Source organism: Periophthalmus magnuspinnatus, chromosome 6, assembly GCF_009829125.3.
Source record: "Periophthalmus magnuspinnatus isolate fPerMag1 chromosome 6, fPerMag1.2.pri, whole genome shotgun sequence".
Classification (NCBI taxonomy): Eukaryota; Metazoa; Chordata; class Actinopteri; order Gobiiformes; family Gobiidae; genus Periophthalmus; species Periophthalmus magnuspinnatus.
In genome coordinates, this window is record NC_047131.1 from 1302535 (window position 1) to 1318128 (window position 15594).

The 15594-nt window shown below is 40.5% G+C and overlaps 2 protein-coding genes across 2 annotated transcripts; one reads left to right on the forward strand and one right to left on the reverse strand.

Annotated features, from left to right (window-relative positions):
• The first annotated feature begins 2690 nt into the window (after positions 1 to 2690).
• Positions 2691 to 5401, forward strand: c2cd4a (C2 calcium dependent domain containing 4A). The gene is made up of 2 exons (XM_033968152.2): positions 2691 to 2760; positions 4057 to 5401. Exon 2 carries the CDS (start codon positions 4077 to 4079, stop codon positions 5388 to 5390), a length of 1314 nt encoding a protein of 437 aa, XP_033824043.1. The 5' UTR covers positions 2691 to 2760; positions 4057 to 4076; the 3' UTR covers positions 5391 to 5401.
• Positions 5402 to 6163: 762 nt separating this feature from the next.
• LOC117372447 (involucrin-like) lies at positions 6164 to 8886 on the reverse strand. The gene is made up of 2 exons (XM_033968261.1): positions 8704 to 8886; positions 6164 to 7186 (listed from the first exon to the last, which is right to left on the reverse strand). The coding sequence occupies exons 1-2, from the start codon at positions 8884 to 8886 to the stop codon at positions 6164 to 6166; spliced, it is 1206 nt and encodes a 401-aa protein (XP_033824152.1).
• Between the last annotated feature and the right edge of the window lie 6708 nt (positions 8887 to 15594).

Here is a 15594-nt window from a genome sequence, read left to right on the forward strand (position 1 = left end):
CACTGTAGACACACACTGTACACACACACATACACTGTACACACACAGTAATAGTGTTAAGAACACTCTGTTGTGTGTTTAAACCCCCGAGAAAGATGTCAGAGAGCTGCTTTTCTGCTCATGTCATTTATTTCCTTGTTTTAGTGTCTAGTGGTAGAAACTAAACATTTATCATAGTTACAGACTTTTACATTTTTATTAAACTGTAGCAGCTCTGTTAGTGTTTGGAGTTTTTACAGAAGAAAATCCCATTCCTCACCATTGACTCTCATAATGTTGCCCCTCAGTAACACAGTGACTGTGGTGTCATCTGCACAGCCTCACACAGGGCAGATTTTTATTGTAAACCACAAGTTTTAACCACAGAGGTAAAAAATGGCGGCCGTGATGGGCTTTCTTTGAATACATGTTTATTTATTAATTTTTGATGATTGAAACTGATTATCAAATTATACAAAAAAGCATGTGGAAATAATGTGTTACTAGTCATACAACCTCAGTTGTGTTAAACATAAAAAATACAGAATACAATGATTTGCTAATCCTTTTCAGCCTATATTGAACTGAATAAACTACAAAGACATGATATTTAATGTTCAAACTGATAAACTTTGTTTTTTATGCAAATATTCACTCATTTTCACTTTTATGCCTGCAATATGTTCCACTAAAGCTGAGACAGGGGCAACAAAAGAATGAGAAAGTTGAGGAATTCTTAAAATACACCTGTTTGGAACATTCCACAGGTGAACAAGTTAATTGGAAAAAGGTGAGTGTCATGATTGGGTATAAAAGGAGCATCCCCGAAGGGCTCAGTCATTCACAAGTAAGGATGGGGAGAGGTTCACCACTTTGTGAACAACTACGTGAGCAAATAGTCCAACAGTCTAAGAACAACGTTTCTCAATGTACAGTTGCAAGGAATTTAGGGATTTCATCATCTATGGTCCATAATATCATCAAAAGATTCAGAGAATCTGGAGAAATCTCTGCACGTAAGCAGCAAGGCCGAAAACCAACATTGAATGCCTGTGACCTTCGATCCCTCTGGCGGTACTGTATTAAAAACAGACATGACTGTGTAAAGGATATTACCACAGGGGCTCAGGAACACTAACACAGTTCGTCGCTACATCTCCAAGTGCAAGTTAAAACTGTACCATGAAAAGCAAAAGCCAAATATCAACAACACTCAGAAACGCCACCGGCTTTTCTGGGTCTGAACTCACCTGAGATGGACTGATGCAAAGTGGAAAAGTGTGATCCATACCATCTGTGATGGTCTGGGGGTGTGTTGGTGCCCATGGGTAACTTGCACATCTGTGAAGGCTCCATTAATGCTCAAAGGTTCATACAGGTTTTGGAGCAACATGTCAAGCAAAGTCTTTTTCAGGGACGTCCCTGCTTATTTCAGCAAGACAATGCCAAGTCACATTCTGCACATGTTACGTGGCTTTGGCTTTGTAGTAAAAGAGTGCGGGAACTAGACTGGCCTGCCTGCAGTCCAGACCTGTCTCCCATTGAAAATGTGTGGAGCAAAATACAACAGCGGAGACCCCGGACTGCTGAGCAGCTGAAGTTGTACATTCATCAAAAATGGGAAAGGATTCCTCCTGCAGAGCTTCAACAATTAGTGTCCTCAGTTCCCAAACGCTTATTGATTGTTGTTAAAAGGAAAGGTGATGTAACACAGTGGTAAACATGCCCCTGTCCCAGCTTTATTGGAATGTGTTGCAGGCATCAAATTGAAAATGAGTGAATATTTGCATAAAAACAATAAAGTTAATCAGTTTGAACATTAAATATCATGTCTTTGTAGTTTATTCAGTTCAATATAGGTTGAACAGGATTTGGAAATCATTGTATTCTGTATTATTATTTTATTTTATTTTTTAAATTTATTTTTTTAAGTTTCACATAGCATCTCAACTTTATTGGAAATTGTTGTGGAGTTGTGTTTTGTTATATTCACACATTATTAGTCTGTCTACATCTCCAAAGCCCAACGTGCTCTGCTCCACCTTGTGATGTCATGAAGAGGTAGTTTTTAACAGCTCCTTTTACCTTTAATTCAGTAGAGATTTACAATTCCCGAGCACTGAAATTATCAAAGTGATTCTAGTGAAGGTGTATGGAGTTTAAAAACACAATGGCGCACTTCCTGTATTACCACATGATGACATCACAAGGTGTAACAGAGTGTTTTCAGTTTGAGGGAAGAACTCAGCCTAAATCTACAGGGTTTGTGTGTTAAACATGTGTGAATGAAACAAAACACAACTCCAGGTCTGTTTGTGATGAGGAAACAACATTAGAACACAGATCAGAGAATAATGTCATATGGGGACTTTAAAATTCTCCCCATCTGACATGTTGCTTTGGTAGTTTTCCACTCCGTGTGGTGCCGTCTCCTCCTGTCGTATTTCTGGGCAGTGGACTCTTTATGCACTAACAAGAACCCCAGCTCCAGAGTGACCTCTCTCTGTGTAAAGACCTGATGATGCTTGTCTCGCTTTAAAACATCTGTTGAGGTAATCTTATCTCTCAGCTGTGTGGTCCCAGCCCAGCGTCGCCATGGGAACAGGTGTGAGCATGGAGGGGGCGGGTCCTTCGTGTGTGTGTGGGGGGCGTGGTTAGCCGGGCTGGAGTTAAGCTGACCCGAGCTCTGGAACACTCTCAGAAGAGCTGGACTGGACACGGGTCAGCACCTCCTGTTTGTTCTGTATAAACTCATCTGCGTTCATTATTGCTTCAGTCAAGGTAAGAACACTCTGGATTTTTACTTGAATATAAGACTTTTGTTTAGTTTTTATTTTCTTTTTAAAGGCAGTGTTTCAATTTATTTAGCAGCCCACTTGATTCAAGCTTATGGCACATTTGGAACGATTCAGTGCAAGATTTCAAGTCTATTGAACAACACAGCAAAATATCTATATTATATACTCCCAGTTCAAAGTTTTTGTCTTTATTTTTACTACTTCCTACATTTTAGACATCAAATATACAAAGCAAGATATGGACTTATGTAGCAAAGAAAAAAAGTTGAATAACTACAGTTTTTTTTTTTTAATACTCAAAGTGTCCTCCCTTTGCATTATCGAAAAATATTAAGCAGACTGCATATATTTCGTGATTCCACATATACTGCTTCTTATATTTGATGTGTAAAATGTAGGAAGTAGTAAGCATAAAAATAAAATAAACTTTTATCTGTTTCCAGTATGTACAAGTAACACAAATGAAGAACAAAACAAAGCAATTTTTATTACATTTTAAACAAAAAACAAAACAAAAAACAAAACAAAAAAAACAGTTTACAGTGTACGGTGAACAGTGTACTAAAACATTAGCAAAATCCATGTATATTTATTGAGCTACTACAGTGGTCCCTGGTTTATGGCAAGGGTTACGTTCTAAAAATAACCCGCAATAGGCAAAATCCTTGAAGTAGTCAGCTGTATTTTTTACAATTATTATATATGTTTTAAGGCTGTAAAACTACACACTTTATACACTTTTCTTGTTTAAACACTCTCAAAGTGCCTTTGTATATTATATCCTTCTTCCTCAATGATCACTTTAAATGTGTTGTTCACATGCCTCTGCTCCAGTGGTATCCTCAGAGGCACCTCTCCGTGCCGAGAAACACTTCAGCATTTCTGAAATTTGTCGGTGCAGAAATTTTCATCGACATTGCAGATTTTGTCGAGGAGAAAACTTGCAAACATACAGCACTTCAGAGTCACACTGCGATCCAACATTTATGTAAATTTGTCTGAACACATTCTGTACTGTACAGGAGACACGGCACGGAGGAGACTGATGGACAATGGTCTACAGTCCCTTAGCCAATCAGGACAAAGAACACAATGCGCTCATACGCTCTATAAAAAAGCATATAAAATTGCACACTAAAAAAATCAGCTAAACAGAGAGGCCATTTAGGTGAACTGCAATATAGTGAGGGACCACTGTACCATAATGACAATTCTTTCTGTTGCAGTTTCTACCATTCATATTAATTTATTGACTTATTTCTGTATTTATTTGACACAGATTTGAGCGTGAACATTCCCATGTGGGTTGTAGAGAGGCTGCGTGAGTCCATGGACAGAAGCGTCCAGCCCGTGCCTCCAGCGGATTTCAAACTCAAACTCGGCGAGATCATGTTCGGCGAAAAAGTCCCCAAACCCAAGCGCATTTCCTGCCCCAACGTCATCACCCCGGACAACATTCCCGAATTCTGCATCCCTCCCACCATTCCGTCCACCCACCACCACCTCGACACGGGCCGCATCCAGCGAACTGTCCAACCTGCTCTGCCGAAAACTGACGTGGAACCTGCCCACCGCGAAACATACAATCCGCATATAATACAAGTGGAAAGCGTTGACGAAAACCCGGCGGACGCTTGCAGTGACGAGGAAACTACAAACGCCGATCCCCAAAGCCAAGCTGCTCTGTCTCTCCCACATTTAGCCAAAACGCAAACGTGCTACGGCTTTTGCACGCTACTGGAAAGCCCTCACACTCGTCGGAAAGAATCCATTTTCCACAGCGACTCCACCTCCCCGTTACTGCTCCCCCGAAGTCGCTCTAGCATTTGCACTAAACTATCTCCAACCTCTTCCCCGTGCCCCTCTCCATCCTCCTTCAGCCTAAACCACTTGTCTTCCAGGCTGTCCCCACGATCTTTTACCTGGCAACCCGCAGTGGACAGTGACACAACATCCTCAACAGAATCTTCGCCATTTAGCTCGCCTCTTTTGAACCGATATCCAAAGTCTTCGCTTATCAAAGCTTTAAGCCACGAATTGCTTCTGTCTCGGAATATCAGGAAGGCGATGGTGTCAAGGAACAACTCCTTGTCCACAGATGAAGGCAGCTCGACGGACAACAGCCCCAACGTGATGAGGCGGGGGTCAGAGGCGCTATCCGAACTGCCTGGTAACTGCAGCCTGGCGCCCCCTGTGGTTTTCCCTTTAGATTTGAACCTGCACCGTGAGAGGCTGATGAAGGAAAGAATGGTGCCTATAGGAAAAGATGGGAGCTTACGATTATTCGCAGAGTATTGTCCTGAAAACCTAAGACTTCGAGTCCGTCTCATCAGCGCCGAAGGCCTGTACCCGCCGTCTGTAGACCCTAAGATAATAAACTGTAGCGTGAGCCTGAGTTTGGTTCCAGGTAAAGTCCAGAAGCAGAGGAGCACGGTCATCAGGAAGAGTCGGAACCCCATCTTCAACGAGGACTTCTTCTTCGATGGCGTCACGGAGGAGGACTTAGAGCAGAGGTCACTGCGTTTCAAAGTGGTCAACAAAATGTCCACTTTAAAAAGAGACTATCTGCTGGGGGACTGCGACCTGCTTCTGTCCAGCATCGTCACATTATAAAACAACTTCCTTTTTTTAGTATTTATTCTCTTTGTTTTGTTAAAATGTTCCTTTTGTTAAAATAAATGATTGACAATGCTTTTGTTTCGACTTCAGATTAATTTGTGCTATAAACAGAAACTCAGTTGTATCCAGACAATCATTTCCTGAGAAAGAAAGGTCATTATCTCAGAGGTGATGTTGCGAGGCAGACGCGTGATACTGTTAAATAAGAAAGGAAGCACACTCATGTCATTTAGACAAGGATCAGCAGATAGACAGATAGACAGATAAATATATTCATGTTTTGTGCTCCTTTGCGTCATTAATAACGACCTCATGCTTTGTTTAGTTGGATTTTAGAGCTGGTGTAGTCCAGTGGTGGAGTGTAACATAGTAAAAGTAGTAAAGTACTGTATTTAAGTAAAACAAATTAGGTAACTATACTTTATAGTGGATACATATTACTTTTACTTGAGTACATTTGAGAGCAGTATCTGTACTTTCTACTCCACTACATTTTTGAACTGGACTGAAAAGTAAAAGTATTTTATATTATTGTCTGATCTGCTGAAAAGACTGAGAGTGTATTTTTGACATGTTCATAATTTGAACAAAACAAAAATATGCAAATAAAAACAGAATAAAACGACTGATTCAGTTGTTTCTGTTGAACAAAATTCAGCTAAAATCTTGATCAAAATCACAACATTTGATGCTTTATAAGACTCAAAATCTGTGCAAAATACTTTACTACTAATAATAACAAAGGATTAATACTTTTTCATGTGATATTATTGAGATATTAAGTTTGGTGCAATTGGTGTGAAGAGTTTGAGGCTCCTTCTGATGTTTCTCCTGATGTTTTTCTTGATGTTTCTCCTGATGCTTCCCCTGATGTTCCTCCTGATATTTTCTTGACGTTTCTCCTCATGTTTCTGTTGACATTTGTTTTGACGTTTCTCCTGACGTTTCTCCTGATGTTTCTCCTGATGTTTTTCCTCATGTTTGTCCTGATGTTTCTCCTCATGTTTCTCCTCATGTTTGTCCTGATGTTTCTCCTCATGTTTCTCCTCATGTTTCTCCTCATGTTTGTCCTCATGTTTCTCCTGATGTTTCTCCTCATGTTTGTCCTGATGTTTCTCCTCATGTTTGTCCTGATGTTTGTCCTGATGTTTCTCCTCATGTTTGTCCTGATGTTTGTCCTGATGTTTCTCCTCATGTTTGTCTTGATGTTTGTCCTGATGTTTCTCCTCATGTTTGTCCTGATGTTTCTCCTCATGTTTCTCCTCATGTTTGTCCTGATGTTTCTCCTCATGTTTCTCCTCATGTTTGTCCTGATGTTTGTCCTCATGTTTGTCCTGATGTTTCTCCTCATGTTTGTCCTGATGTTTCTCCTCATGTTTGTCCTGATGTTTCTCCTCATGTTTGTCCTGATGTTTGTCCTGATGTTTCTCCTCATGTTTGTCCTGATGTTTGTCCTGATGTTTCTCCTCATGTTTGTCCTGATGTTTCTCCTCATGTTTCTCCTCATGTTTCTCCTCATGTTTGTCCTGATGTTTCTCCTCATGTTTGTCCTGATGTTTCTCCTCATGTTTGTCCTGATGTTTCTCCTCATGTTTCTCCTCATGTTTGTCCTGATGTTTCTCCTCATGTTTCTCCTCATGTTTCTCCTCATGTTTGTCCTGATGTTTCTCCTCATGTTTGTCCTGATGTTTCTCCTCATGTTTGTCCTGATGTTTCTCCTCATGTTTCTCCTCATGTTTGTCCTGATGTTTCTCCTCATGTTTCTCCTCATGTTTCTCCTCATGTTTGTCCTGATGTCTGCATATTACTGTGATAGGACGATGTTCTTATGGTAACACACTGAACAGTCAAAGAGATAGTAAAAGAAAAATGAACATTAACGTTTCAGAGTGAAGACGTTTTGCTGCTTCTTCAGTCCTGGTCAGATCGCTGCTGGACACTGCTTTATGTCTCTCTGAAGAGAGAAACTAACTACACTAAAACTTCACTCCTATTCAAAGAGATCTATACAAATGAAGTGATTGGAAGAATACCTTGAAAATATATTTAGTTACAGAATACTGAATGTTTTAAAATGTATTTTGAGTTTCACTAATAGAGTAAAGACGCAGCACAGGATTAAAAACAGTTTTATGTTTGTTTCACTGTTTGTTCTGCGTTTGTTTATCACTGATCAGAGAAGCAAAAATCACATTGAGAGTGACGCTGTTCATCTTTGATCCGTATCAATAGAAACTGAAAAAGCAATATTGAAATTTTGACAATTATCATTATGGCCAAAGTAATTGAGATTAAAGATTATATCATGATAATGATTAAAGTTAAAGTATTATTGTATTATTGTTTATTGTCCCATCACTATACAAAACTCACAGGGATCACATGGACTGGGGTCAGAGATTCTCCTGATACAAAACACACAGGGAGCACATGGTCAGAGCAGCTATTGGTGGACAGTTTGCTGGTTATTCATTGTTATGGCTAAAGCCTTGCATGGAGTGAGCCGGTCAGAGGATCGTCTTTCCCCTAATCCTGCTGTTTTCATTCTGACCTTTAGCAAGATTAAATATATCCACATAGAAACCAGAGACCCCACTCAACACATTGACTTTTTCAGGGATTTTATGAGCTGGAGATCCAAACTTCTATAGTAACCCACAGATGTGTGAATGGATAGTGATTTTCACAACTTTCACTTCAAAACGAAAACATGTTTCTTATCTACCAGCATTTTGAAGACTTCCTGCCCTGGACCATAAAGCGCAGGCCTAAAAGCCCCAGCGCCATTAGAGCTAGTTAAAGATTAATACTGTTCTCAGTACTGTGACACAGAGGCTCCCAGCTCTCAGCAGCTGTCAACATGTGCCGTCTAATCCAGACACATTTCCAAGTACTGCTGTTTGCCACATGACATCACAACATTCTATTGGACAGTGATATTTAATACAGATGTGGGCAGCTAAAATGACTTTTGTTAAAATGCTGATTTTTGTTGTAATAATAATCAGGTTCAAAATGTGTGTATAATGTGTCTATCAGATATTTCATGATAACTCCCCGTCTGGGAGTATGACATCATCACACTCTAGACTCTGAAAAAACAAAACAAACAAAATAAATATGGCATGGTTTGTTTGGGACTTTGACCCGGTTGGAGGACGTAGGCCAAAGCGCGGCATGGCTGCTCAAGTTCACACGCACGTGATATGTTCACGAGCATGTGTGGAGGTGGAGAGGAAGAGGAGAAGAGGAAACAATGAATGGACTCTGCTCCAAACTCACGATTTAGCTACACTCAGCTTCAGACTGTGACAGACACAAGTTCCTTGTCTCCTGTTGTCCTCGTCCCCTGTTGTCCCTGTCTCCTGTGGTCCTCATCTCCTTTCAACCTCATCTCTTGCTGTCCTCGTCTCCTGTCGTCCTCATCTCCAGTTGTCCTCATCTCCTTTCGTCCTTGTCTCCTGTTGTCCTCGTCTCCTGCTGTTTTCATCTCCTGTTGTCCTTGTCCTGTTGTCCTGGTCTTCTGTTGTCCTCATCTCCTGTTGTTCTCGTCCTCGTCTGCTGTCATCTTTGTTTCCTGTCATCCTCGTCTCCAGTTGTCCTCATCTCCTGTCGTCCTTGTTTCCTGTCATCCTCGTCTCCAGTTGTCCTCATCTCCTTTTGTCTTCGTCTCACAGCAGGACTCAGATTTGACTCATACATACAGTATTTCATGGCTCTGGTCTTATTTTCTCCACGTGTAAACAAACAGCGCCGTGTGATGACATCATTGAGCCGTGGTTCAGTTGTGCAGGTGTGAGTGTGTGGCTCGTTCAGTTGTGCAGGTGTGAGTGTGTGGCTCGTTCAGTTGTGCAGGTGTGAGTGTGTGGCTCGTTCAGTTGTGCAGGTGTGAGTGTGTGGCTCGTTCAGCTGTGCAGGTGTGAGTGTGGGACATAGAGCTCTACACAGTCTTGCTTGAGCACGGCTCTGTGCAAAAGTCCTAGTGTGAGTGTGATTTTAAAAATATGACAAATTAAACTCTATAGGAAATTGGAAATCTGCATTTTAACAATATTAATTTTAGCCCCTCCCTCCTCATAAACATCACTGATCTGTTGTGATGTCATCTGAAATACAGCAATTGCCATAAGGCATTAACATATAAAGCATATATAAGTAAAAATATAATAAATATACAGCTTTCACAAATGAGTTGCATAATTGCACTACACAGTTCAAGCTAATGATTCGAGTCTATTTTATTTATTTATTTATTTATTTATAGCGGACAGTGCATGTTGACCAACAGTAACTGTTTAACATGCCAGAATTAGCCAAAAGGCTAGTTTTCATCTGTTGTCCGTTGGCCATGATGTACAGATGGCTCCTTATAAAAACATTTGCAAGCATGGTTAAAAAGTAGAAAAGCATTAAGTCTTAAGAAGTGAATCATAGCGAAGAAAAATAATTAAAACAGACACGCTATGGGGCTCTAACACTTCTGTAATCACAGTGAACCACACACTAGACAACAACAAGAAGATGAAGAAAATAACATTTAATGAGTAGGACAAAACAAAATAAGAAATATTACTGTTGATGAACAACATTATGACTAGACCAGACAAAGACATACACATGTGAGTCATTCAAAACATGACATGACATAAAATGACTAAACATAAATGTATTAAGTGTTTTGGCCTTGTGCAGGTTCACACCATTATACAAACTCTATAGATACTGTGCTAAAAACAGGTTCGTCTGACACATCCTCTCACTTTCAGTCGTGGGAGACACAACACAAGAAAATCCCACATAAAAATCCATGTTACTGGTGAGTCCCACTATGTGGACACACATTAAGACACAGGTTTGTGAAGATACATGTTGACTCAGCTGGTGCCATGACCACAGTGCGTCTAAAGGATTCCCACAATCCTTTGTGTTTTGTTTCTATTCTGTGGTGACTCTAACGAGAGGTGGTCACTGGTTACGCCTCTGCAGCCCACTCACCCTCTCCTCACAAAGAGAACATGCTCGTTTCACCTCAGTATTTCTATAGGATCTTCTGAGTTGCCAAGATCTGGTTTTCAGTTACAGATTGTGATGTACGTTTTATTCATAGACTGTTTATATAAATGGACATAGCTAACCCGCTAGACGCTGCATTCCAAATATGAAGTGATCATGTGCGCTTCCAGCTCCATCGACTGTCTCCAATTCACTTTACATTTTGTAAAAATGTGTGTTTCTGGTGTAAGCAACACAGAGGACCAAGACTCTGAAACATAAAGTCAGAAGGGTTTAATGAGTTCCACACAGGTAAAGTGAACAATGAAGCAAAGGACTTTACGGAAAGGATAGAGTCCTGAGCTGTGCATGTTGACAGCTTTTATAGAGTCTCTCAATGTATGTGTGTGTGTACGTGATAGTGTAAGGCAGGTCCTCCTCCGGTCTGTAAGGTGTTACACATTAAGAAACTTAAAGCAAATTCGAATAAGGTGAGTGTTTCATGATCCTCTCGGAGTGGGGGTCACACATCCCTTAGTGAGAGGGGCTACAGATAAGAAACATGGTATTACATATCCACTGGAGCGACACGTGTTATTTACCTTTGCATTAGATACTAGTTTGATGTAGTGCTGCACTACTAGAAAATATCTTATAATTTGGAAACTGTGTCCCCTCTCTCTCTCTGTAACTGCTGCTGTCAAACTTGTCATTTTGGTCTTAAATGTTCGTATTAACCTGCTCTACATGATCCTGGGGTTTTTATTTCACTATTGTGTCTGTAAATCAAGATATGAAATATGTTAACACACCTACAAATCAGGCACCTTCTTTCCCCAAGTACTCGCTCCCTGCTAAACCAGCGGTGTGGAAGGGAAGGGGCCTTACCTTCAACAGCCTCACTCCGGATTTGGCTCTTTGGTTACTATGATACTCGCACAGTCGGAATTCCAACTCAGAATTCGGCTTCAAATTGGCCACTATAACTGCTGTAGCCTCGATGAGCTTTATTTGGAGCTGAAAGCTGTGGATGACGTCACACTCACTTAGTCCACTTCTTTACACAGTCTATGGTTTTATCTATAGGAAACATCAGTGCATGAGGCCCACACACCCTGACTGAAAACGTGGAGGGGAAGCGGCTGACTTAAGCTGCTTGTTGAGTTGCCTGGTTACCTGCCTTTACCGGAAGCCATTTCCCTGATAACAAACATGAGCAGGATTTATGCACAATAACCTTTACACTGTTGATATTTTGTTCATTTTTTCCACCAATTTCCGAAGCCAAACATTGTGCCGCATTATCAGGACTTTCCCATGTATCACCTCTCATTGGAAAATCAGAGTCAAAATAAAGGTGTTGGGAATGTTGTGAAATAAGCTGAAGTAGTTGGAAGAAGAGGCCTGACACTGGATACTGCAGCATGATCATGAGCTCGTCTGTTGATACAAACCAAGAGACTGAGGGAGAACTTCAGGTCTGCACTGTGCCACCTGCCTCCCTCTGCCAGCCAGACCCTCTCAGTCTTTAACCCAGTTCTCCCTGGCATTTGATACAAGCTACACAGGCTATCTAGGTGTTTTCTTGTTCTTTTCCTATGCATCGTGTTAGCTGTATATTTCATTTGTGTTGACTTTTATGTGAAGCACTTTGGCCAAATTGTTTTAAACATGCTATAGAATATATATTAATCTATTCTCTGATCTCTGTTCTAATGTTGTTTCCTCACCACAAACAGACCTGGAGTTGTGTTTTGTTTCATTCACACATGTTTAACACACAAACCCTGCAGATTTAGGCTGAGTTCTTCTCTCAGATAGAAACACTCTCTTACACCTTGTGATGTCATGTGGTGATACAGTAAGTACTTCACTGTGTTTTCAAACTCCATACACCTTAGAATCATTTGGATAATTTCAGCCCTAGACTTACCAATCTCTGCTGAATTAAAGGTAAAAGGAGCTGTTAACATGAAAACTACCACTTCATGACATCACAAGGTGGAACAGAGCGTTTTGAGCTTTGGAGATGTAGACAGACTAATAATAAAGTGTTACTCAAACATGTGAGAATGAAACAAAACACAACTCCAGGTCTGTTTTTAGGAGGGAACAGCATCAAAACATGACTTAACACCAACAAGAGTCACTTTTGCATAATATAGGACCTTTAATAAGTGTCTCAACTGTCTTTTATCAATAAAAAATTTGAAATGAGTAAAAGCCAGAAACCAAAACGTCAGAAATGAAGCCAAAGACCAGGAAGCTGTAGGTCCAAGCCCACTGTGAAGCTGCGTTGTGTGAGTTCAACAGCTTCATCTCCAGTTAAATAAAGCTTTTTGTGAATAGCAGTTATAGTGGCTAATCTGGAGCTGAATTCCATATTTGGAATTCCAACCGCAAGTATCATAGCAACCAGAGAGCCAATCCAGAGCAAGGCTGTTGAAGGTAAGGCCCCTTCCCTTCCACACAGCTGGTTTAGCAGGGGGCGAGTACTTGGGGAAAGAAGGCGCCTGAGTTGTCTGTGTGTTAACATATTTCCCCATCCCACCTGCACGGCCGGTTTAGCAGGGAGCAGGCACTTAGCAAAGCTGTCAGTCAAACCTGTTGCTAACACTAGCGGGAGTGACTTCGAGGAAAGAAATCGCCTGATTTATCTGCTTTTAATGTTACAGATGCAATAGCAAAATAAAAACCCATCGAACATTTAAAACCAAAATGACAAATCTAATAGCAGCACAGAGAGGGGACACAGTTTTTCAATACAAAGTGAATGGGAGCCAGAGTTGATGGAGCTGGAAGTGCGCACATCATCACTTCATATTCAGAACGCAGCAGCTAGCAGGTTAGCTATGTCCATTTATATATACAGACAATGAGTATAACATAGTACATGGTGAGATACAAAAACTATGGTAACATATTCAGATCGTCTCAGGCTTTAAGGTGAGGAACAAATGCTTCAGAACCTTGGTGGGTCTCTGGTACACGTGTGGTTGATGTAAGTATTCTCAAAAATAAATACAAAAAATTAAAACATAAGCCTACTCACACCTATGAGTATTTACTCCATTTTATTGTCTGTGTAATCCCTCAGTTGTCCAGGTCTGATCAATAGCAATTCATCTTTTGCCATATATTTTATTGGAAGAAAAAGACCCTATTTTTAGGCAGTGAATGCAGCAGATGCTGTTTTCCCTTCCAATGGAAAAATGATAAGACATGTAGGGCAACAGAGCTATTACAGAGAGTTTGGAGGTTTGTAATGTGAGGAACTGTGTGACTACCGTTTGAGTGGGCCATGTGTGTGTCGTGTGTGTGACTTCTGTTTTAATCAATTAAAATGTAAAATAAATCCATGCTGACCCTATGCCACACTTAAAGGGCCCATATCACACTGTTCTGATCTATGTTATAATGTTGTTTCCTCATCACACACAGACCTGCAGTTCTCAAACTGAAAACACTCTATTCCACCTTGTGATGTGATACAAGAAGTGCGCCGCTGTGTTTTTAAACTCCATACACCTTCACTAGAACCATTTGGATTATTTCAGTCTTAGAATTGCCAATCTCTACTAAACTACAGGTGAAAGGAGCTGTTAATGTGAAAACTACCACTTCATGACATCACAAGATGGAACAGAGCATTTTGAGCTTTGGAGATGTAGACAGACTAGTGAATGAAACAAAACACAACTCCAGGTCTGTTTTTGAGGAGGTGACAGCATTAGAACATGATTTAAAGCTACAAGAGTCAATTTTGCATAATATAGGACCATTAATTTTATATTTGAAGATGATCTGTTTTCATGTTCATATAACAGAATATATAAATGGAAAAAGGTGAGCTAATATATTTAAATAGGTCAACAGCATTGGCTCTGTTTGTCTGGCCTGTTATACACCTCTCAGGGCTTTACAAGGTAGTGCTTGTTTACACACAGTATTACGGCTCTTCTGTTCTCAAAATGAGATACTCAGCTCTGATTAACGCTGCATTGGTTAAAGTTGATGTGATTACTGCAGTGTGTAATCTAACCAGACCAGAGTGTGCTTTTTCTCACCGGCAGCATTACCGAAATCTCCATTATGACAAAGGTCACATAGCACATCAGTACCATAAACCAAGACATGGACTAAGTGAGTGTGACGTCACCCACAGCATTTGGCTCCAGTCAAATGAAGCTCATCGAGGCTAGAGCAGTTATAGGGGCCAATTTGGAGCCGAGTTCCATATTTGGAATTCCCACCATGAGTATCATAGTAACCAAAGAGCCAATCCGGAGTGAGGCTGTTGAAGATAATGCCCCTTCCCGCAACACCATCAATCAAACCTGTTGCTAATGCTAGCGGGAGCGACGTCGGGAAAGAAGGCACTTGATTTGTTTGTTATTAATGTTCATATCTTGATTTATAGACACAATAGAGAAATAAAAAAAAAAAAACAGGATCATGTAGAGTGGGTTAATATAAACATTTAAGACCAAAATTATGAGTCTAACAGCAGCAGTTACAGAGAGAAAGGACACAGTTTTGCAGTGTAATGCGGCATTTATATATACAGTCTATGATACACACTCTCATCCATGTTCATGGGTCACCTAACCATAGACTGTATATATAAAGGAATATACACTGCCTGGCCAACAAAAAAGTCGCCACCAAAAAAAGAAAAGGTCACACACTAATATTTTGTTGTTCCGCCTTTAGCTTTGATTACAGCAAACATTCACTGTGGCATTGTTAGGATAAGCTTCTGCAATGTCACAAGATTTATTTCCATCCAGTGTTGTATTAATTTTTCATCAAGATCTCACATTGATGATGGTAGAGTCTGACGCTGCACAAAGCCTTCCCCAGGACATCCCAAAGATTCTCAATGGGGTTAAGGTCTGGACTCTGTGGTGGACAATCCATGTGTGAAAATGATGTCTCATGCTCCTGAAACACTCTAGATGAAAATTGCAATTTACAGTGTGCAATTATAACATAATGATCCACACATGCCCTGGATTATAACTATAGAGCAGACACAGAGAAGAAAAGTACTCTGGAATAAGTGTTAGTGTACTTCCAGGCATCCGCTCACGCAGACAGCACTACATTAACACTCATCTCACTGGTTCTTATATAAACAAGTCATGAACCCAGTGGAGCCACCTGTCTCAGTGCCATGGTTACCGTCTGCACCAGTCTCCATCCA

Excerpts from the sequence above, each read along its gene's own strand:
- LOC117372447 (XM_033968261.1), bottom strand. The coding sequence starts at position 8,886 with ATGAAAACAGCAGGAGACGAGGACAACAGGAGACAAGGACGAAAGGAG. Across the intron at positions 7,187-8,703 it reads AGGAACTTGTGTCTGTCACA|GACAAACATGAGGAGAAACA; the intron begins GTCTGAAGCTGA and ends TGCAGACATCAG.
- c2cd4a (XM_033968152.2), top strand. The coding sequence starts at position 4,077 with ATGTGGGTTGTAGAGAGGCTGCGTGAGTCCATGGACAGAAGCGTCCAG.